Raw genomic sequence first — 23,132 nt, 5'->3', positions numbered from 1 at the left:
TTTTTGTTTTTTTGTTTTTTAATGCAGTGAACCTCTCTTAGGGAGCTATGGATACCTAGAAGTCTAATAAAGTTGCTAAATTCAACTAGTTAGGATTATATTCTGTAGGTTTTTATCAATACATTCAAAAGTAAGATCAGGGAAGCACTCAGTAGGTTTTGATAAATTATCGCCCATGGATTCTCAAAAACCTGGCCACAGTCTCATAGAGGAGAAATCTCTTTTCATCAGCAATTATTAACTCTTGAGTTATGTAGCCTACTTGCCTCTTTATTTTGGCCTCAATGGCTTCTACTCTAGCTTTGAATAAGAGTATAAGCATATTTAACTGATATTAAAGAATTAAGAATGTGTGGTTACAGTCCTATTTTGTAACAGTATGCACATCTGCAAGCTATCAAAACTCACAAAAACTAATGCTAGGTTGTCATAAGCTGTTGATTAGTGTCCCTATGAATACAATTTCATTGCTCTGTCTGGCCTGATATTCATTTGTAATACTTTCTGAAAAAAAAAAAAATGTTAAGTGGAGTAAAGGACAGAAGACAGGCTTCATTTCAACAGAAAGGGAATTAAAGTTAATACATACTGAGTTTTATTTTGGTTTTTCTAGACAGGGTTTCTCTGTGTACCCCTGGCTGTCCTAGAACTCGCTCTGTAGTCCAGGCTGGCCTTGAACTCACAGAGATCCATCTGCCTCTGCTTCCCAAGTGCTGGGATTAAAGGCATATGCCACCACTGCCTGGCTCATATTGAGTTTTTAAGACATCAAAAACTGTTATGCCAAGAAAGTAAAAATATCTCAAACTACAAATTAGACACAAGCTACTTTATATAAATTTTTATTGAATTATAAGCATATATTTTCTATGCTTAGGTAAGAAAAAATACTAATTTTCAAAATCTTCATAAATCCTTATTTTGGTATATACATTCAATCTGAATCCAGCTTTCCAAAATGAAAATATTCAGAAATTTTTGGTTGCAATAAATCTAAACTGATGAGAGAATATTTGCCCTTTACAAGATATAATTACACAAAAAGGTAACATCAAAATTGAGCTATAAAACCCAAGTGAACCATATCTATGCTAAGTTACAATTCATTTTATGACCCTTAAGTTACTTATTTAACCTACCTATAAAAGTCATTAACATACACATTAGTATGAATCTTAAAATATATAGTAATCTGTTATGATACTGTAGGAACATCCATCTTTCATTTGTTGAAAACAAACTGCACACTCAAGCTTTGCATGTTCCACTGTTCATAAGAATGCATCAAATCCAGCTACCTTAATAGGCAATATAGGGACAGTGTGTTGGTGGTATAGTGGTGAGCACAGCTGCCTTTCAATATACAAAATATAAAAGTCAGAATTTCTGGTTCTAGTAATTTAGAAACCAGTTAACCAGGAAAACCCCCTTTTACAAAACACCTAAAACTACAACGTTTTACTTGATTTGTACAGATATACAAAATAAAATATATAAATACTTCTTTCAGCACAGAACTAGAGTATCAAGAAAGGGGTGATCTGCAGAGACCAAGCATGACAGAATAAAAAGGCAGAACTTGCAAGACTGAGTGAACAGCAACCCTAGAAGGTTTTCAGGTCGCAGAAACTAAAGGGCTTCTATGTTAGTGGCAAACAGAGAAAGAAGACAAACCCTGGAACACAACAAGCCTGTGTTAAGATTTCTGCACAAAGCACTCTAGGAACAACTCAACAGAACAATTTGCCCAACCCACAGAGAAAGCAAAGTCCTTCTGTCTTGGCTTAACCCACTAAAAATGTGGTAAATGAAAACTTCACCAAATACTGTGTAGCCAGAGTGCCCTCACAAAGGTTTAGGGTTTGAATTTATCATATATACTACAGGAACTCCCAACTCCAAAATTAAATACAGAACTAGGCATAATAGTGCTTGGACTTAGGAGATTGAGGCAGGAGGATGGCTACAAATTAAGAGGACAATGTGTGCTACACTATGAGACCCTGTATTCCCAGCAGGATCCTGAAGTTTAAGACTAGCCTGAACCACAGAATAAGACCCTGTCTCAAACAAACCAAACTATTAGGGAATATTATTTTAAGGTGTGTTAGTTTTTTGTTGTTGTTGTTGTTGTTGTTGTTTTGCATTTGCATAACTCTGTGAAGCTGTGTTGCTGTGCCTGTCTAAAACTCCTGATGGTCTGATAAAGATCTGAACGGTCAATCGCAAGGCAAGAGAGAGGATAGGCAAGGCTGGCAGGCAAGAGAATATATAGAAGGAGAAATTTGGGAGGACAGAAAAAGAATGAGAGAGAAAGGAGGAGGATGCTAAAGGCCAGCCACCCAGCCACCCAGCCAGGGAGTAAGAGTGAAAGTAAGATATACAGAAGTAAGAAAAGGAAAAAGCCCAGAGGCAAAAGACTGATAGAATAATTTAAGAAAAGTTGGCTAGAAACAAGCCAAGCTAAGGCCGGACATTTATAATTAACAATAAGACTCTATGTATGATTTATTTGGGAGCTGGGTGGGGGGTCCCCCAAAAGAGTAAACCCCAACAACATTTTGGCACACCAACATAGTGCTGGAATTTCTGCAGTGCCTGAGAAAACTTAAAAAGATATGGCTCCTTTAAGCATTTCTGCCTGCTGGTGAGCCCTTGAGGAGCTAGTATGTTAAGCAGGAACAAAAAATTAAGTAAAAATGCTTGTCACAGTGCAAGCACCAGCATTCTAGATCTCTAGGAAGGTTGAATGCAGTTCTTGATCACCTATCTCAACCAGGCTGTGAGCTGTAGGCTTGGCTTTCATGACCCAAGAAGTGGGCAGAGCCAGTCAAGAGAGCCAGGCAGAGGATCCAGGTGTAGGTTAGCAGTTTAAAGGTTTGCTCACAGTCAAAAAGAGGACAAGAGATAAACAGTAAAAGAGGTCCGGATGGAAAAAAACCTCTAAACAGATTCCAGTGTGTTTTACAATGTGCAAATGTTTAAGAAAGAATATGGGTATAGACAGTCGTAGAAAGAAATAATAGTATAAAATAAAGTCTTTCAAGAGAGAATAAAAGTAATATAAAAGAAAAAAGCCACATAAGATGGGAAACACACAGAAGTCTGGATCCTGTATAATATTGTGTTGATTGATTTTCAATTTTTTTAATGTTAACAAGCAAACAACAGCTGCTAAGAGACATGGGATTATAAGCACTGCAAAGTTGAACCAACCAAAGAGTCAAAGTTGAACCCCCAAAGAGTCAAAGAACAGAAATGAACACCACCACCCAACTAAGTATCTTATTCTTTACCATCACAAAATGTCTTTCTTTATACTAAGAATGCAATTTTAATGCATAAGCTATGAGTCAGGAATGTAGCTTGGAGTACAGGGCTTACCTAGCACTCCAGGGGCCCCAGTTTCGATCTGACAAATTGGCAGCAAAAAAAAAAAAAAGCAAACAAAAAGATCATACTACAAAGAAAGCTTTCACTAGAAAACAATGGTCTGGAAAATATTATGCTATATAAAAAAGGTCAAGCCGGGGTGGTGGCGCACGCCTTTAATCCCAGACTCGGGAGGCAGAGCCAAGCGGATCTCTGTGAGTTCGAGGCCAGCCTGGGCTACCAAGTGAGTCCCAGGAAAGGCGCAAAGCTACACAGAGAAACCCTGTCTCGGAAAACCAAAAGAAAAAAGAAAAAAAAAAAAAGTCACTTAGCATCACAAATACTCCCTTTCAATATTACCTTAATAAAAGGGTGCTTAAAATATGTGGAACAAGCTGGGCGGTGGTGGCACACGCCTTTAATCCCAGCACTCGGGAGGCAGAGGCAGGCGGATCTCTGTGAGTTCAAGGCCAGCCTGGTCTCCAAGGCAAGTTCCAGGAAAGGTGCAAAGCTACACAGAGAAACCCTGTCTCCAAAAACCAAAACAGTGGAACAAAAAGAATCAAACAGTTCACTCAGGAGGCAAAGGCAAGTAGAACTCTAGGCTGGAGACCAGCCTGGTCTTCACAGTGAGTTCCAGGCCAGCCAGAGTTACATAGCTAAGACAAACAAACAACAAGACAATTAAAATTTATTAATTTGAAGCAAAATTATGGACATCACTTTATATAAGGAAAAACTGGATGAGGGATATGACATTTTCAGGAAAAATGCTCTATTCTAGTATTTGAGAACATTCATATATACACACTCACTACCCCTCCAAGGGCCTGGATTCATATCCCAGAAGCTGATCAAGCACAACTGATAATAGAATTTCCTGAGAAGAGTAATAATTTTTCTAATGTACTACTCCCCCCCCCCCAGATAGGGTTTCTCTGTGTAGTTTTGTTGCCTGTCCTGGATCTCGCTCTGTAGACCAGGCTGACCTCGAACTCACAGAGATCTGCCTGGCTCTGCCTCCCGAGTGCTGGGATTAAAGGTATGTGCCACCACCTCCCAGCTGTACTACTCTTAATTTTTAGGTGATATTTTGTGTTTGTGTGTGTGTGTGTGTGTGTGTGTGTGTGTGGTGTGTGTGGTGTGTGGTGTGTGGTGTGTGGCAGTTAGGGGGGAACAAGGGTTGTTTTATAGGCAATAAGGAGAATTTAAAAATGTTACACATGTATAAGAATATCATAATAAACTCATTATGTTTATAATGCATTTATGCTAATAAAGTATTAGCCCACTTCCAAATAAATAATAATTTAATTAAAAAATAGAAAACAGAAAGGATAAATACAAATCCCTTGACTGCATTTTCCATTCTGCAAATAAAAAAAACTCCTTTTACATTTTAAAGTCTTTTTCAGTCTATATCAAGTGAAACTGTAGGGAGGGGGACTTAAGTAGGTTTTAAAGGCAAAGTAGCTCTGAAAAAGCAAGACCCAATCTAAGAAATACAGTAAGAACAGTTGAATCAATATTTTAAGAGTCTGTTCTGTAGAAACAATTCTAACTTGGCATAACAGCCCAAAGCCTTCTCAACTATTCTGAGGCTCTCAAGACCAGCCTGAGCTACACAGTGAGACCTGAGCAGACCTGAGCTTAAGGAGGAAAATAGTAAAGAAAGAAGAACTTGAGGGGAGGAGTAGGGGACACAGAGGATAAATAACATGGGTAGGAAAGATATAATAAAAGTTTGATATGTATAGATATGAAATTGTGAAAGAATGAATAAATTCCAGAATACATATATAAATAAACAATCACTTGGACTTAAAAAAGGGCAGAACCCCACAATTCTAAGTAGAGCATACCTAAATTGCTGACTTGAATATATACATGTGAAATAAAAAGTTCCAATATTCAGACTACTGTCATCAAATGTCTACATTTGTAGTAAGATAGAGATTCACTCTGTAGTCCAGGCTGGCCTGAAACTCACTCACGTAACCTGAGCTAGCCTCGAATCATGATAATCCACCTGCCTCAGCCTCCCAAGTGTCAGGATTATAGGCGTAAACCATCATGCCCAGCTTTTCTAAAATGTCTCTTTTGAAACTTGATGTCACAGTTGAAAGGAACTTATACTCATTGCAGACAAGGTTCTGAGTTCAATCTCTAGTACATACACATACACACACACACACACACACACACACACACACACACACACACACGGGGGGGGGGGGGGGGACGACTGATGGAAAAAACTCATTTTACAGATGAAAAAACTGAGGTCCAAAGCCTGAGGTAATGTGGTAGTAAACAGCAAAGCTAAAGTAACACACTAATAAATAACAAAACCTGAAGTAACACGTTAATAAATGACAAAACTGAGAAACACGCTGGGACATAACAAACCTGAAGTTAACATGCTAGTACATGGCAAAGCTGAGTCAGCACGCTAGTACATGGCAAAGCTGAGTCAGCACGCTAGTACATGGCAAAGCTGAGTCAGCACACTAGTACATGGCAAAGCTGAGTCAATACACCAGAAAATGGCAAGGCTGAGAAACAGAACAAACTCTGGCTGGCATAATCTAATAAAACAGTACCTGGTTAACATTTTTTAAAGTAAAGACTAAAATTTTTTAATTTTTACATAGACATTCATAAATAAAAGTTATTCTGTATTTTTTCTAGTTTTTAAACTTGTATCTATCTGTGCGCATGTGTTTAGAGGTGAGGTGCAAACGCGCAATCCTGCATGTGTGGAAGAGGACAACTAACTCAAGTCCGTATCCCCCTCTACTGCGTGGTTCAGGTTGCTACGGCAAGCACCTTTACCCACTGAGCCATCTGTCCAGTCCCAGGCTATAATCACTAATGCACAAGAGACAATGCTAAAATTTACATTACCTTAAAAATGCTTTCCATTCTTAACAAGGAAAACTGAGAGAATACATTATAAGGTATTAAGAGAATACATTACAAGAACATTTTTAATTTACAAAGTTCAGCCATTCAAAGCACATTTATCAAACACCTGAATGAGCCAGGGACTAGTTTAATCACCTTGATATACCAGTGCAACATACATTTTAAACATAATCTGATAATTAATTTCCCTATCAGTCATATACATTAACTCACTTTTTTCCATCCCTAACTCTTAGATGTTTTTATGATATAGTCTTACTATATGTAGCTCAGGTTTGGCCTTAAACTTGCTATACGGTCCAGGCGTTCCTCTAATTCTTGATCCTCCTACCTCCACCTCCCCAGTGTTTACGAAGGTATTTCTAAGTGAGCTTTTAGTGTTATTAATATTACACTCAACAATGAATATTAGAAAATATATCTTTAAAACCTGTACCATTGGGGTCACAAGTTCACTGGCCACACACAGGATGAATTCAAGCTGAACCACTAGCATTTAACTTGCAAGAAATATTTAGTGAATCAAGCAAAAAAAAAAAATCTTAGAATTACTATGGGACTGAACCAGGTTCTCAGCATCATGAAGGTCAGTATAGCATTGTGGGAATCAGAAAGAAGAACTTGAACAGGGGTGGTACAGGAACGTCCTCTACCCAATATAAAAGACAACACTGCTTCTGGAACAATTTTCATAAGACACACATTTTCTTATTCCTTGGCCTAAATTCTACACTACCAGTCAGTATTAAGACTAATAGAGACCCAGAGCTGCCAGCTAAAGTCATGCTGGGATCAAGAAAAATGGGCCTTGGCAGTTTGGTTACTGGAGTTGTATCCATGCCAGTGGATGTCCACATACTCCAGAAGAGAATTTGACATTGCTGGTGCCATTGTTGCTGTTATAGCAGTGGCAGCCACCGCTGCTATTGTTTCTGGGATTACCATTTCATAATTGCTTACTACAGCTAGCACAGTGGAGACCCTGGCAGCAAAAATAGCTACCACAGTTAATTAATCTTTTATTCTATTGGGCATGATAAATTTAATTCAGTAGTTATATATATCTCGATTGGCTTTGAAAATTATAAATTTATAAACTCAAGTTCCAGTTGCTTTTGGGATACTATCTTACAAGGACTCCAACGTCCAGTACGGCTCATTAAGGAAGGGAATAGCTCAGTTGCCTTTAGCCTATTGGCTATGGGTGAGATAGGACCTCTGTTGGTCTTTTCTGTGTCAAACACACAGATTGCAAGCCCAGTGCCATTTTGAGATCTTTGGCAGCAGTTAACACTGCAGCTCACACACGATTGAGCCTGTATAATGAGTATTCAGAGACAGGTAATGCCTGGGGGGGCGCTCACCAACCTAAGACAGAGCGCCTGTGTGGCCTGGGCAGGCGTCTCCATGACAGGTAAGGTGACCTGCTGACGTCCCACGCAACCCAAGTCAGAAGCTCATTTTTAAATAAAAGGGGGACCTATAGGTCCCTGGCCCCCGTTTTGGGTAACTGTTGCCTTGCTTGTGGACCTTGACATTGATATCCTCCCTATGCTAATTCCCTGCCAAGTTCCACCCTCCTGAATGCTTAAGGGAAGTTCCTTGTCTGTGTATCCTGAATAATGGGTGTTAACAGCTTAGATGTAAGATTGTAAAACATCAGTAGTGAACTTCTGCCCTCCAGGGTTCTCCCATTGTGCTGTAAGCCTGTATTTAAGACCTCCTCCCTCGTTCAATAAATGACATTCAGCATTTAAATATATATATATTTGAATGAATACTATGAATGTAATCTATGAATACCACAAATGTGATTAATATCATGAGTGTAATTAATGAATATCATGAGTGTAATTTAAAAAATAAAAATTAAAAAAATAAAAACAAACAACAACAAAAAAAAATCTTCCTTCAGTCTAGGCTAACTAAACTGGTAATACAAAGAACCCCATACATCCCAAAGCACACAGATTTCTGCACTGGTTCCCAATATTCAACAATACCAGTCATTCAACTGTCTTCCTCATACATGTTGATGTCAGAGAGCTCAGTTGACTCTTGAATCTCAAAACCCAGGATTCTGGAACTCTGAAATTTTTTCCTCAGTACTTTTTTCCTCAGTACTGTTTTCAAGTGTTTTATCTGAAAAGTAAACTCCATGTTTCCCTAGAAAATAAATCTGGAAATCAACTCTTCTGTTTGACAAGTAGTAAACTCTACCTGTGACTGTTTTTGCACTAAAAGCACAATCCATGATGCAAATCTAAGATCAAGAATACTGAATGAGTGATTTATTTTTAACTCATGAATTTAAAATACAATTTTTAAATATTTTCCCTATCATATTAATTATCAAATATATGCCATTTGGCTGAATTCTATCTAGTCCCAATTATATATTAATCATATTTATTGAGTGTGTGTGTGTGTGTGTGTGTGTGTGTGAGAGAGAGAGAGAGAGAGAGAGAGAGAGAATGTGTGCATGAATATGTGGAGGTCAGAGGACAGCTTGTGGAAGTTGGTTCTCTCCTTGTACCACGTGAGTCCTAGGACTCAGACTCAGGTTATTAGGCTTGGTGATAAGCACCTTTAACCAACAAGCCATCTCATCAGCATAAATTATGTTTCAAATAGCCATGTGAGTCAAAGCAATGTCCCCAAAAGTAAAAGAATTTTTTGGAACTGCTGAAGGAGAAGAGGAAAAGGTGAACATACGCCCCCACCCCGTTAACCACGTGAGAAAGAATGAAAAATGTTTCAATAGGTGTTTGGGCCTCAGAAAAAGAATGTGTTTATTTTCACCAAATCACATTTAGAAGCTAAAAGATACTATTTCTACCTTCAAAGTATATTATTACTCATTCTTACAATGATGTATAAGCTGAGTCATTAGTAAATATTCACATTTAATACAGAAAAGGCAACAGATAAACAAAAACCTCTAATGCATTTTTAGTAATACAGCAGACCTATCATAGCAGCAATAAAGTTCACTTGTTTTAAGAAATGAAATGAAATAAAAATATCCACTCACTAAATCATTAGCTTGTAATCATTTAAGAGTTGAGAAAGGCTGGGCCACGATGGCACATGCCTTAATCCCAGCACTCTGGAAGCAGAGCCAGGAGGATCTTGTGAATTCAAGCCAGCCTGGTCTGTAGAGCGAGATCCAGGACAGGCACCAAAACTCAAAACTACACGGAGAAATTCCCTGTCTTGGGGAAAAAAAAAAAAAGAGTTGAGGAAGTGTGTGTGTGTGTGTGTGTGTGTGTGTGTGTGTGTAGTGTAGTGTACTACCACACAATTATAACCCCATGTAGAAATGAACAAGGTGCTATACCAGAACTGTAGTATTCAAGCTGTAAAACCATGGAATGGAAACCCAGTAAGAGCTCTCAACTGGCCTTTTAACTCCTTTAATACTACTCTTTCCATCTCCAAATACATGCAACATAATACACATTCATTCTGTGAAAAAAGTTCTCTCTCCCAAGTTTCTGTCCTTAAGTAGACAGCAGATCCTTAAAACTATACCCCCGTTTCTTCCCAAAGGAAGTAACAAATGGAGAGGTCTGAAACATACTAACTACTGAATAGCTAATTTCAGTTACCTCCCTTGTGGTAAGAATGAGCCTGTCAAGAAAAAGAAAAGGGGAAATGCTGGAACAGGGATTTCTAATCCCAACCTCAGAAGGCTGAAGCAGGATTTCAAATGCCGTGTCAGCATGAGCTGCACAGTGAAACTCTGAGACCTGACAGAAGGAGGGAGAAGAGGAACAGGGGAAGGGTCAAGGGAAGGGGAGGAGAACTGTTTCTTTTCACCAGACTTCTTTCCTAATCATCAGTGAAAGCGGCAAATCTAATGTGATCTACATAAGCAGTAACCCCACAAACACATCACCACCCCTCAGACTTACTAGAGAATTAGCAAAATACCAGCTCCACCCCTCAAGATTATCTTCAAAGTTCTCAACAACCTAAGTCTCTAATTGGAACAGCTTACTATGCACAATCTCTAAGAGTCCCTCTTCTGATTCCCAACCCTTTCCTACCTCCACACTTCTGATGCTTTCTTTATTAAGAGCCAGCTTAGAGTAATGGTGTCGCTTAATGGCACTTGCACCAAGCCTGTCCACAAGTGTGATCCATGTGGTTGGGCGAACTGACCTCCTGAAAGCTGCCCTTCAACTTTTGCACACCCCAAATGTGTGTGTGTGTTTTTAAAGGACCATCTCACTTCAACAGCTGCTCCTTTGTGATGAGTAACATTTCTATGCTTGAGACCAAAAAGGAAAAAAAAAAAAAATGCCTCTAACATGTAAGCCCCTAGCTTGTACAGGCTGTACCCTGTTAACCCACTTCCCTTTTCCCCAGATGTTGAAGACAGTTCTTAAATTGACTGATCTTGTAAAATCTGCTGTTCTTACAAAATAATAGGTCATAAGACTTATTTCTGCTTTTGTAATCAAATCTGCTTACTCTGCTCAAAAAGACAGTCATAAGACCCAAAACTGTAACTTCAAGGTTTTGCCTTTGTAAGCCCTGGACTGATATGGTTAGGGGCTGTATCTTGGGAGTGTTCTCAGGTATATAAACATGGTGCCAGGTTTGGATGCTGTATCTAAATAAAAAGCCTTTTCTTATTAAAACTTATTCATGGTCATGGTGAATCTCTAAGCAACTCCAGAACCACAACACCTTAATATCATTTTATATATATATATATATATATATATATATATATATATATGTATCTGTTCTCTCCAGAACATCCAAACCTAACATTTCACTGTACTACCGTCATCTTTTACAGCTAAACACAGCTAAACAAACTTTTCATTTATTTACAACATGGCATCATCTTTAATCTATGCCACCAAATCAGGCCTGATAACAAAAGAATCTATATAAACCTTTATTTGATTATTCCAAGTTCTACTTTATTAGATGAAATTAATTTACTCCCATATATAAAGAGGTTTGAAGCATTCTAATATTGTTTTTAAAAAAAAATCAAAGAAACGTATTAAACTACTCAAAGGTATTCAGACAGAAGCTACCTCAGGACTTTGACAAAGTATCAGTTAAGTCATTTCAGATTCATGTTCACATAGTTACTTACATTCAGCCATAGCAATATATTGACTAAAAATGTAAAATAGTATACAGTAAGATTGAGACAGTTAAGCAAAGAGCAATGCAGGCAGAGTTCATATTCTGTGATCATTTTCAATTTTGAGCTATATTTCTCTTTAGAAAATAACCCTTTGCAGCACTAGGGATGTAGCTCAATAGCAGAGCACTAGCCTAGCCTCAGGAAGGCCTTGGGTTTGTCTGGTGGGGAGAGGACACATGGACACAAAATAACACCATCACTGCAAGTACATGAAATACATGTTTAGCTAAGTAGAAATAAGTTATTTAATAATTATTCTTTCCATTCAGCACAGATACATTAAGTAGTATCTCATAGCTTAATATAAAAGATACTACTGTGAAATGATTGGTATACTGTGAAATGATTGGTTATATGATAGTCTATGATCAAGGATATTTTTTAAAAATCTCATTAAGTGATCGGATACTAAGTCTTCCTTCTCTCTTACTTTAAAAAAAAAGACAAAAAAGAAAAAACTCAAGAACTATAAACATGGCTGCTCTATAACTGCTGTAAAAAAACAACTATTTATACTGTTGTTTTTATATTTCTTAATTTTATAAACTTTATTATTTAAAAAACTGCAAATAAAAATCACACACCAAAACCAATCAGACTCAAAGTCTATACATCTCCGTAAACTTCTGTACAGTTTAAATACTGATTCTGAAGCCATAAGCTTCACATTTGATTTTATACATTCACTTAATGAATTTATCCACCATTAAAAACAATAAGTCCACAACAGCATTGTAACTAGAAAAACAATCAGCTTTACAGCCTTTCTCATATCTTATATCCATTATGTACATTCAGTCTTTCCTAATCTGTAAAGTATTAGTATTTACCCTTTCTTATTCTCTTTTCTACCATTATATTGTATGTATTTGTACATGTTTGTGTTTGTGTGTGTGTGTGTGTGTGTGTGTGTGTGTGTGTGTGTGTGTGTGTTTGACTAGATTCCTCATGAGGGAGAATATGCAGGGCTTTTTTTTTTTCTTTCTAAGATTATATAACCTCACTTAATATTTTACATTCTAAGTCCATTCATTTTCCCTGAATTTTTTTTTTATACCTTGTGTCTTTCACATCATGTCTCCTGACCCCACCCATCTCCCTCCCTACCACAAAATAAAACAAAATAAGATTTAAGAGAAAAAAAGAAGGAAGGAAGGAAGAGAAACCATGAGACACTCAAGAAACCCCTTTATCCATATATTTTTGCATGCAGGTGTTTATTGAAAAGAATCACTGGTCTGGTTCGAGGCCCCTGGTCTCTGCCGCACCATCAACACTGGGCCCTCACTGGGACTCTTCCTGGACAACCTGTTGCTGCCCTGTGTCATGGAGATCCCGCAGCTCTGGTAGGACTGACCCCACCCCACCCCAACCCCACCCGTGTGCTTCAGCAGGTCACAGATGGGGTGGATGCTTGGGTAGGCCAACATAAAACCCTTGTTCTGGGCCTGGGTACTTTCAGGGTTGGTCAGCCCGCCAGCTCTCCCCTGTCCTCACCTCCAGGGTGAGCTCTCCAGTACTGTCCTGGCTAGTTCACCCCTTGCAGCCATGAGCAATGTGCAGGGCCAGTGCTCCTGGATATTCTTATAGTTCACTGTTCTTTAGAGCTGAACAGTATTCATAATATTAGCCATTCATCTGCTGACCAACAACGAGGTTGATTCCAATACTTTGCTGTACTGAATAAAAACAGCAATAAACATGGACGTGTAAATATCTCTATGGTAGGTTATATAGTTCTCTCTGGATATGTGCCCAGGAGTGAATTCACTGGGTTACATGGTAATTCTATTTTCAATTTTTTGAGAAATCTCCAAACTGATTTCCACAATGGTTCTATTTATTTGCACCCCACCAACCGTGAATAAACACTGTCCTTTAAGGATAAACCCAACTTTCCATAGTCAAGTCTACTTGAAAACAAAACCAAGAGTCCCCATTTCTTTTTTCTCCCCTAGCAGTGAAGGAGTGTTTACCAGGGAAGGAAGACTAGAATAAGAAATTGGAATGCCTTTTGTACATTACACAGAAACTTACCCACTTGATGGATCTAAGGCAATAGCTCTGGGTTGATCCAACTCTTGCCAAAATAAAACTTTTCGTAAAGATCCATCTAAATTAGAAACTTCAATACGATTAGTTTCAGAATCTGTCCAGTACAATTTTTCTCCAAGCCAATCACATGCCAGCCCATCCGGGGACAATAATCCAGAAACAACAACATTCTGTACACTCTCAGTTTTGTTAAATTCTGTTCGCTTAATGGCTTCTTCGCTGACATCACTCCAGTATATCAAGCCATGACCAAACACAAAGTCCACCGCAGCGGCATCCTCCAAGCCTCCAACTACAATCGTTGCATTCTCTTTGCCATTTGTAGCATCAACCAATCTCAAGTCCCGTCTGTTTGCATAAAGCAACAAAGGGGCCGCTGAAACAAAAAGAAAAATACATAAGAAAGAAAGAAGAAAACATATCAGATCTTATAAACTGGGCTTCAAATCGGCATCCGTGACCAAACACTATCAAAAATAAGAAAGCGGGAAATAAAGAGGCTAGAGATGGCTCAGCAGGTAAGAAGGCTTGCTGCTCTCGCAAAGGACCTGGGTTTGGTTCCTAGTACCCCCATCAAATGGCTCACAACCACTTGTAACTCCAGCTCCAGGGACCACATGCCTTCTGAGTCTCTGGGCACTGTACACATGTGGTACACATAAACTCACACAGGCACACATCCACACACATAATAAAACATTTTTTTCTTTAAATGAGAAATAAATCAATAGTGAACTGGCTAAAATCTTTTCACATTTAAAATATTTTTCTAGCACCTTAGAAGAATATGAGAGTTGAAATCTATTCCATCCAGATGTCTTTTCTTACTGAGAGTCTGTCAGATACAATTTAAAAGCTTATACATACTAAAAAATGAGTAACTGGAAGAACACACATGCTCTATTGGTGGGAAAGAGTTGGAGGGTGCTTGGTTAACTGTCTGTTTGCAGAGCTGGTGATCAAACCCAGGGTCCTCCAGAATGCCACGCAAGCCAGCCAGTTTATTAATGGTTAATTAAATGTACAACCTGCCATATAATCCAGCTACTACACACTTCAGTATTTACTAAAGAGAAATAAATACATATCAATATAAACACATAAATAAATGTTCAAATAAATTTGTTTGTAATAACATAAATTAAAATCAACCCAAATATGATCAACAACTAATAAACAGTGATATATCAACAGAATAAGAAGTAGTAGAACATATTAGTTTGTAAATTAACAGAGCTTTTTTTTTTTTTAAAGATTTATCACTGACAGTGTTCTGCATACAGGAATGCCTGCAGGCCAGAAGAGGGCACCAGATCTTATTATAGATGGTTGTGAATCACCATGTGGTGGCTGGGAATTGAACTCAGGACCTCTGGAAGAGCAAGACAGTGCTCTTAACCCCTGAGCCATCTCTCCAACCCCAGTACTAAATATTTGTAATCCCAGCAGTTGGAAGGAAGAGACAGAAAAATTAGAGCTCAGATTTTCTTGATTACGTAGGTTTTTGAAGGTTAGTATGAGCTAAAGGATATCATCTCCAAAAGCCAAAATCAATCACCATTTCTAAAAAATAATGAACCATTTATACAAGAAAAATGAATTAATCTCTAAGTAGCACATGAAGAAAGAGCCAGATCAAAAAGAAAACATATTTCATGATGCTCGTCCATGAAAGCATATAGAAAACGTCAACTAGTCTAATCTGACAAAGGATGATTTTCTTGAGGTAAGCAGTGGAAAGAACAGGAAGCAAAAGTTAAGCTCCCTCATTGCTTTTCTGTAATGCTAGGGGCTGAGCCCAGAACCTGAATATACCAGGCAAGCACTCAGGGCTAAGCCACATTTCCCACAGGAGTATGAGGAAACTTGTCTCAATTATGAAGATAGCTTCACAGCTGTATATACATATCAGAACTTCCTAAATTTTATGCTTTAAATAAGTAACATTCATTGAAATACAATATCAGTATCTTAATAAAACTTTTTTTTTTTTGGTTTTTTTTTTTTTCAAAACAGGCTTTGGGTCAGGTGGCGTTGGGCACGCCTTTAATCCCAACACTCGGAAGGCAGAGCCAGGCAGATCTCTGTAAGTTTGAGGCCAGCCTGGTCTACAGAGTGAGATCCAGGACAGGCACCAAAACTACACGGAGAAATCCTATCTCAAAAAACAAACAAAAAAAAAGAAAAAAAAAAACAGGCTTTGGAACCTGTCCTGGAACTCGCTCTGTAGACCAGATTTGGCCTCAAACCCACAGAGATCTGCCTGCCCCTGCCTCCTGAGTGCCGGTATGCTCTACCACTGCCCATCAATAAAACTTAAATAAGCAGCCTAACAGAACCTGATACTATAACTCTTTTATGCTCTTCAATATTAGTGACCTCTAACTAGACCTAACACCACAATTAAATATAAGCCCTACCTTAAAGAAATAACATTTATAAGAAATAATTTTGATAAAGTTGAGTTACTAGGACTGCAATTGCATAAATTCTGTTTTTTTATTCTAAATATCTATCCCAAATTTCTAACATCTACTTTCCTAGCATCAAGCAGCAATTTAAAAACGAGGGCCACTGTCCCATAGCTGCCTGTGACAGTGGGGGAAGTCGTCACTGCACAATGAGCACCCGTCAGCCATGTGACCACAGAGCACTTAAAACACAGCTAGTGGGGTACTAAGTTTTCACTTTATAAACACTAATTTATTTAAGTGAACAGATAGGGGTAGTGTCAGTAAAGGAAAGCTCAAACAAAGGCCACAAATGAGAATATAACACAATAATCTCCACAATCTTTTCACAGTTCCGTAAGGTCTAAAATTACTCAGAACCCAACCCAGGTACTATTGACAGCAGCAATTCTCTTTTTAAAAGATTTCATTGGCCCGGCAGTGGTGGCACCCGCCTTTAGTCCCAGCACTCGGGAGGCAGAAGTAGGCAGATTTCTGTGAGTTCAAGGCCAGCCTGACCTACAAAGTTGAGTTCCAGGACAGCCAGGACTGTTACACAGAGAAACCCTGTCTCGAAAAAAATAAAAACAAAAAACAAAGAATTTATTTATTCTTATTTTATGAGTGTTTTGTTTTCAGTAAATGGGAAGAGATTTATATGATCTGAAAATAAGCCTTGTGTTTGTGCCTCTCTGCTCTCTCTCTCTCTCTCTCTCTCTCTCTCTCTCTCTCTCTCTCTCTCTCTCTCTCTGTCTCCCCCCCCCCCACATGCTCATATATATGAGTGTTCTGCCTACACATCTGTGCACCACATGCATGCCTGGTACCCACAGAGGCCAGAAAGGGGTGTCAGATCCCCTGGAACTGGAGTTACAGATGGCTGTGAGCCACCCTGTAAATAACAGGAATCAGAACCAGGGTCTTGTGCAAGCATATCAAGTGCACTCAATTATCCACCCCTAAAAGTGCCCTCCCTTTTATAAATTACAAACATTATTCTAATTTGAAAAAAATTAAGTGGCTCACAAAATTACAAAAGAAGGCCATTTTTATTTATAGAACTGCATTGGCCAAATTGAGTTATGAATACATATTCTATTCATCTGTTAGATAACATGAATTTCTGATTCAAACATACTGAAACCCAAATTTCTCAGTCAAATACATGTGGGCATCTACTTCACTAGAAAAAGAAAACTGAGTCCTTTCTTCTTACTGTGTGTAACAACTACAGACAGACAAGCACATCAGATTTCCCTGAACTCACTGCAGACTTGCACACATCACACTAATTAACCAATCCTAATAGTCACTATAGAATAGTCTTATATTCAGCTTTTTATAGTATAAGCCAAACAGGAACATCAGAAAAACATTCCTGTTTGCTGTGGGATGGTCTGTATGTCAAATTGCTCTGATTGGTCAATAAATAAAACACTGATTGGCCAGTGGCTAGGCAGGAAGTATAGGCGGGACTAACAGAGAGGAGAAAAGAAAGAACAGGAAGACAGAAGGAGTCACTGCCAGCCGCCACCATGACAAGCCGCATGTGAAGATGCCGGTAAGCCAGGAGCCATGTGGCAAGGTATAGATTTATGGGAATAGATTAATTTAAGTTATAAGAACAGTTAGCAAGAAGCCTGCCACGGCCATACAGTTTGTAAGCAATATAAGTCTCTGTGTTTACTTGGTTGGGTCTGAGCGGCTGTGGGACTGGCGGGTGACAGAGATTTGTCCTGACTGTGGGCAAGGCAGGAAAACTCTAGCTAGACCTGTTAGTGAAGGGTTCGATGCCAAAGGCTGCAGAAAACTAAAAAACAGTCCCAGGACACTTAACCTTTACAATTCAATAGTAAAAACAATGGAGTAGTTAACAGATACCTTCTTTATGGCTCTATCATCCACCCAAGACTGCTTATATACTACACTTGTTTGTGGCATTAGTGGCAGTCAAATGACTTTTGTAACTTTTAAGTCGAACTTTAATATTTCCACTGAACAGTTTTTATCTACAAAAGCCTAAAGAACTTTTCTGGTAATTTAAAGTCTCATGGGCTTTCTGGAGGAGAGCAGAAGCAGATTAAGAGCTTAAATTTAGTAGCACTAAGCCAGGTGGTGGTGGCGCACGCCTTTAATCCCAGCACTCGGGAGGCAGAGGCAGGCAGATCTCTGTGAGCTCGAGGCCAGCCTGGGCTACCAAGTGAGTTCCGGGAAAAGGCACAAAGCTACACAGAGAAACCCTGTCTCGAAAAAAAAAAAAAAATTTAGTAGCACTAGTTATAACTGAGCATTCTGGGACTGCACATTAACCCGTTAGCAGCACTAGTTATGACTGAGGGTTTCTAGGAACTGTACACTAACTTGAACATTATCAAAAGGTCTATCTGTACAGTTACCCTTCTGATGCATGAAAAGGGTCTACAACATGGCCACCAGTATCTGTTGAGTAGTGGAGAAAATTGCAATACCGTTTTATCTATTAGATACAACAGACTCCACACACTTGTTTCCTGACAGTAGCACACGTAATACACACCACGTGTTCATTCCACAATGTTTACCTGACTTCATAACCAGCAGAATTTAAACAGCCGTGGCATCTCTTTAGCAAGCACTTGCTTGCAGGAGCTCAGGAATCTGCTGCCTTCACCAAATCCCCACCAAACTTCCTTCCTGAACCTCCTCTGCTCTACAGATTTTCACACCTTAACCCTTCAATGGATGTGAAAGCATCTGTTACCCCACTGATCTTCAGGGTTGGTTTGGCTGATCTGGCTGGCTAGGTGGGTGTCACTTTCCTCACTCACTGCTTCCATGTGCATCCCTCCCAAAACTGTGTACTCAGTCAAAGAGGATGACCTTCACTAAATAAAGGAGGACTGGTCTTCAGTCAAAGGTACATGAGTAGAACCTCCAAACAAGCTCTTGGGGTCCATTTAATTCTTCATTCTCAAATTAACTCATAAACACAGTGTCCCAGGAGGAAGGGTTAAATGCCATACATCTTTTCCCCCCTTGATGGAGACAAGGTCTTGCTCTGTAGCCCAGGATGGTCTCAAACAGTAAAAAGTCTCTCTGGTCTGGGGTCACACCTTCAACATCTTACTTATTATACTTCTCAAAAAGTTATCCAGGCCCAGGTGTGATGGCACACACCATCAATCCCAGCACTGGAAGCAGGTGGATCTCTGAAAGTTTAAGGCCAGCTTGATCTATATAAGCAGGCTATAGGCAGCCAGGGCTACACACCTATTTCCCCGGTTTTCAGTAGAGGGTGGGGGAATGCCCTCCCTTCTTTGTAGGATCAAGCAACACATACTCCGCAACTTAGCTCCATCAGTTGCTCCGTATCTTCAAAGGATCATGGCAGGCTCAGGTATCAAACAATCTACCCAACTCTAACCTTGCTTACTATCAAGAAAATAATTCTCTTTCTCCTAACTACACTTCACACCAACATTCACTCTGTATTAATTTCTTTAATCTAACCTCAAACACACTACTCAACTAAACTTGCTTTCTCCAAGGTTTAAAAAAATCCAACTGACCACCTTTTCTCAGTCCTTACTCTTTACTTCTCTACAGCGTTCACTATGGCCCTGCCGGCAGAGTGTCCTCTCCATACCGTACTACCTATTATTCTTGTCTGTTTCAATCTTTCTCCCACTTCTCATACACATCGTATTGAGACCTCTAATCCAAAAAATAAGAGAGTACAAAACAACTACTCAGATTCTCCTGATCATCTCCTCACAAAACTCTACACAACTGATTTCTAAACCAGCATCTTCAACCTAACCTAACATCATCTTCTGTTCCCCAGGCTTTTTATTCTGGTAGAGGGGCTGCAACCTTCCTATCATTGACTTAAAATTCATTACCTTTCCCTCCAAAAAATGTTACAATTCTTTGTGGGGGGGGGGATGGTATATGCCAGTGTGTGCAAGTATGGGCTGACTGCTCTAGCCCAGGCATGCACATGCTGAAGCCAGTGGTGGACATCAGATGTCTTTCTGAGATAGGATCTCTCACTGAGCCCAGACTGGCTGGCCAGTGAGCGCCCCCACCCCACCCCCGATCTTCCTGAATCTGGCCCAGTGCTAGGGTTACAGCACACTGATTTTACCAGGGTGCCAGGGATCCAGACCTCGGTGCTCCCACTTGCAGAACAGGCACTTTTACACAGAGACAGCCCCCAACCCACGTCTCCTAACCTTACTTAAGGGCATGCCTCCTCTTTCCTAGTCTGCCAATTACTGTGTCATTAACTCCTCCTTACCATTGCTTTAAATGTGCCCCTCATTTCTAGACCCACTCTGTTACCCTAGGCTTCATGAGCTCACATCTAAACTACCCAAACAGTGAATGATCTCAACATTCCCCTTTTCCTATTTCTAATATATAGCTGTACTTCACCCAACTCAAAAGCTTTCTCATTCTCTTTGCATAAAGCATGAAGCCTCAATGCCTCAGCTCTCCACTAGTCATCAACTTCCTCCTTGAACTCTAAATTCATCTTTTATAACCTCTGCACATAAAAACAGAGGTTTTTTTTTTTTTTCGTTTTTCGAGACAGGGTTTCTCTGTGTAGCTTTGTGCCTTTCCTGGAACTCACTTGGTAGCCCAGGCTGGCCTCGAACTCACAAAGATCCGCCTGCCTCTGCCTCCCGAGTGCTGGGATTAAAGGCGTGCGCCACCACCGCCCGGCAAAAACAGAGTTTTACATATAGACTGGAAACACATCACATCCCATGTCATCTATCACCCGTGTACTCATTTCCCCTCTCTCTCATACTTCTCTCCCAGTGAGCAAATCTAAGTCCTTCAAGGCTAGATTCAAATCTTATCTACATCTTTCCTCTTTGAACCTCTACACTGTAGAGTCTACAGTCTTTCATCACTTACTTCATATTAGCTTTTGCTTGCTTGTTTAAACATTGGGGGGGGGGGTTTGCTGGGGCACAGATGCATGCTACCATACCCATCTTTTTTCATTATTATTTGTGAGTGCATGTGCATGTATACACATGCATGTACCACTACATTTTAAGACATGTTTCAGAAGTCAGTTCTGGAGAGCAAATGCGGGTCCTCATGCTTGGGGACAAGTGCCTTTACTCAATGAGTAATCCCACCAGCTCGACATGTACTTTTGATACTAGCATTTTTAAGTATATTTTCTACCTCAACTAGGATCTCAGCTCCTTGGGAGTAAGAGCTATATGCCTTATAACTAATTTACTCCTGGTGCCTAGCTGAGTTCACTGCACACAGTCATATGGTAAATATTTTTACTAGCATTTAAAGCAATCTTCCAGGACTAGGGATATAGCTCAATGATAGCACTTACACAGCATGCACAAAGCCCTGACTAGATCCCCAGCTTTGCCAAAACAAAAACAAAAAAAGTAATCATCCATTTTCCATAGCCTAATCTAAACATTTAGAGACTGGAAAGATGACTCAGCAGCAGGTCAAGATGCCTGCCAACAAGCGTGGTGACTCCAGTTCAGTCCCCAGAATCTCCATAGTGGAAGGAGAAAACTGACTCCTCCCAAGTTGTCCTCTGAATTCCACATGCACACACGCATACACATACATACATACACACACACACACATACATACACACACACACACACACACACACACACACACACGATGGAAGGATGGATGATGGATGGATGGATGGATGGATGGATGGATGGATGGATGGATGGATGGATGGATGGGGGAGGGAGGGAGGGAGAAATTTACCATGAAGGGTAGGTAGGCTCCATGGTAAAGTGCTTATCTAGCATGTACAAGGTACTGGAACACATCCCCAGCCCAGAAAAACAAATATATACAACCAAGAGTCACAAATGCCCATGAAACTACCCAATGCCATGCCTTTAAATGTAGTCAGGCTTCTATCATCCCTTAAACTTTGACTTAAGCACCCTCAGCTTAAGCAGATGCAATTCCTCTCCCCTCCCCTTCCTCTCCATCCTTCTTTCTTCTTCTCTATTTTTGCTATTCTGAGAACAGAACCAGAGCCTTATACATTCTAAGCAATGGCTTACCACCAAGCACAGCCGTAGCCCCTGAAAATCCTCTCTTAACCATCATTCAGAAATCCGCAGACCACATCAAGTCATTTGCTAAACTGACCTAATCCTGACATGTGCTAACCACAACCAACCTAGTCACCTCACCAGCAGAAACCCTACAGCACTGTCACCACTACCTGCTCAAGAGTCTTTCTGTATGTTTGTGAGGTCCCTAAAGATCCTACAATCAAAACATAACCTTCTGTTAAAAGGTCTTTCCTACACAGGCCTGCCTAGATTTTATTTCCATTCAATATCTGGAAGGGGGCATCGCTTGTATGGGAAGAGAACTTCATCTATGGATGTGTGACAACCCCACCCCAAAGACAGTGCTCTGGGAATTAGTTGAATGTCTCTCCTCTTCAGAGATGTGGCTAGGCTGTGTTCCCGAGATCAACTTATTTTTTTAATGTGTATTAAGTGTCTGCCTGGTACATAACTGTATGCCATGTGGTGCCTGGTGCCCAAGGAGGTCAGAAGAGGGCATCAGACCCTTGGAACTGGAGTTACAGTTGGGCATGAGCTACTATGTGGTTGTCGGAAATTGAATCTGGGTCCTCTGCAAGAGCCACAAGTGCTCTCAACCACTAGCCAGCCCCCTGAGATAAACTCTTAAACTAATTCTCCAGACCTCTTGTCTATTGTAATAGCATAAGAAATTACTTTAGATCTTTCAAAGCAAACAGTTCCTCTGGCTATGAGCACAGAAGCAGTCTCTGAGACTAACAGAAGTATTCTAGGGTCTTGTGTTTTCCCTTTACTTCTCCAGGGGGGATGTCACAAGGAATTTCCTTGGCTCCTCACAAGGGTCTTTCCTAGACCCTTTAAACCCTCACAAGAGCTTTAGCAGATGCCTTCCCTTCTCTGCTCTCATGGCATTAAAACCAGCTCAATGCCTCACAAAATTCTACTCAAGACAATTAAGAACTTCAACATCCTCAGAAACCTGAAATCTTCCCTCACTGGCTCACCTAAGCCTCTAGACCTGGCATGCCCTCGCCCTCGCCCCCCCCCTCTTCCTTTCTTCTGTCTTCAACCTTCCCTAAAGCTCCCTTAAATC

General features: G+C 39.9%; 1 protein-coding gene across 2 annotated transcripts in view; it reads right to left on the bottom strand.

The window, feature by feature from the left end:
- Positions 1-23,132, bottom strand: part of Lrp6 (LDL receptor related protein 6) — a 130,614-nt gene that overhangs the window by 92,593 nt on the left and 14,889 nt on the right. The window contains exon 2 of one of the 2 annotated variants that reach the window (XM_028894475.2): positions 13,514-13,907. The exons of the other annotated variant lie outside the window; for it this stretch is intronic. Coding sequence (XP_028750308.1) covers positions 13,514-13,907 — 394 coding nt within the window. The remainder of the gene's footprint in view (positions 1-13,513; positions 13,908-23,132) is intronic. 2 annotated transcript variants of the gene reach the window in all.

Source organism: Peromyscus leucopus, chromosome 3 (assembly GCF_004664715.2).
Source record: "Peromyscus leucopus breed LL Stock chromosome 3, UCI_PerLeu_2.1, whole genome shotgun sequence".
In the NCBI taxonomy this organism is placed as follows: Eukaryota; Metazoa; Chordata; class Mammalia; order Rodentia; family Cricetidae; genus Peromyscus; species Peromyscus leucopus.
The sequence above is the reverse complement of the archived record's forward strand: the minus strand, read 5'-3'. Positions and strand labels throughout refer to the sequence as shown.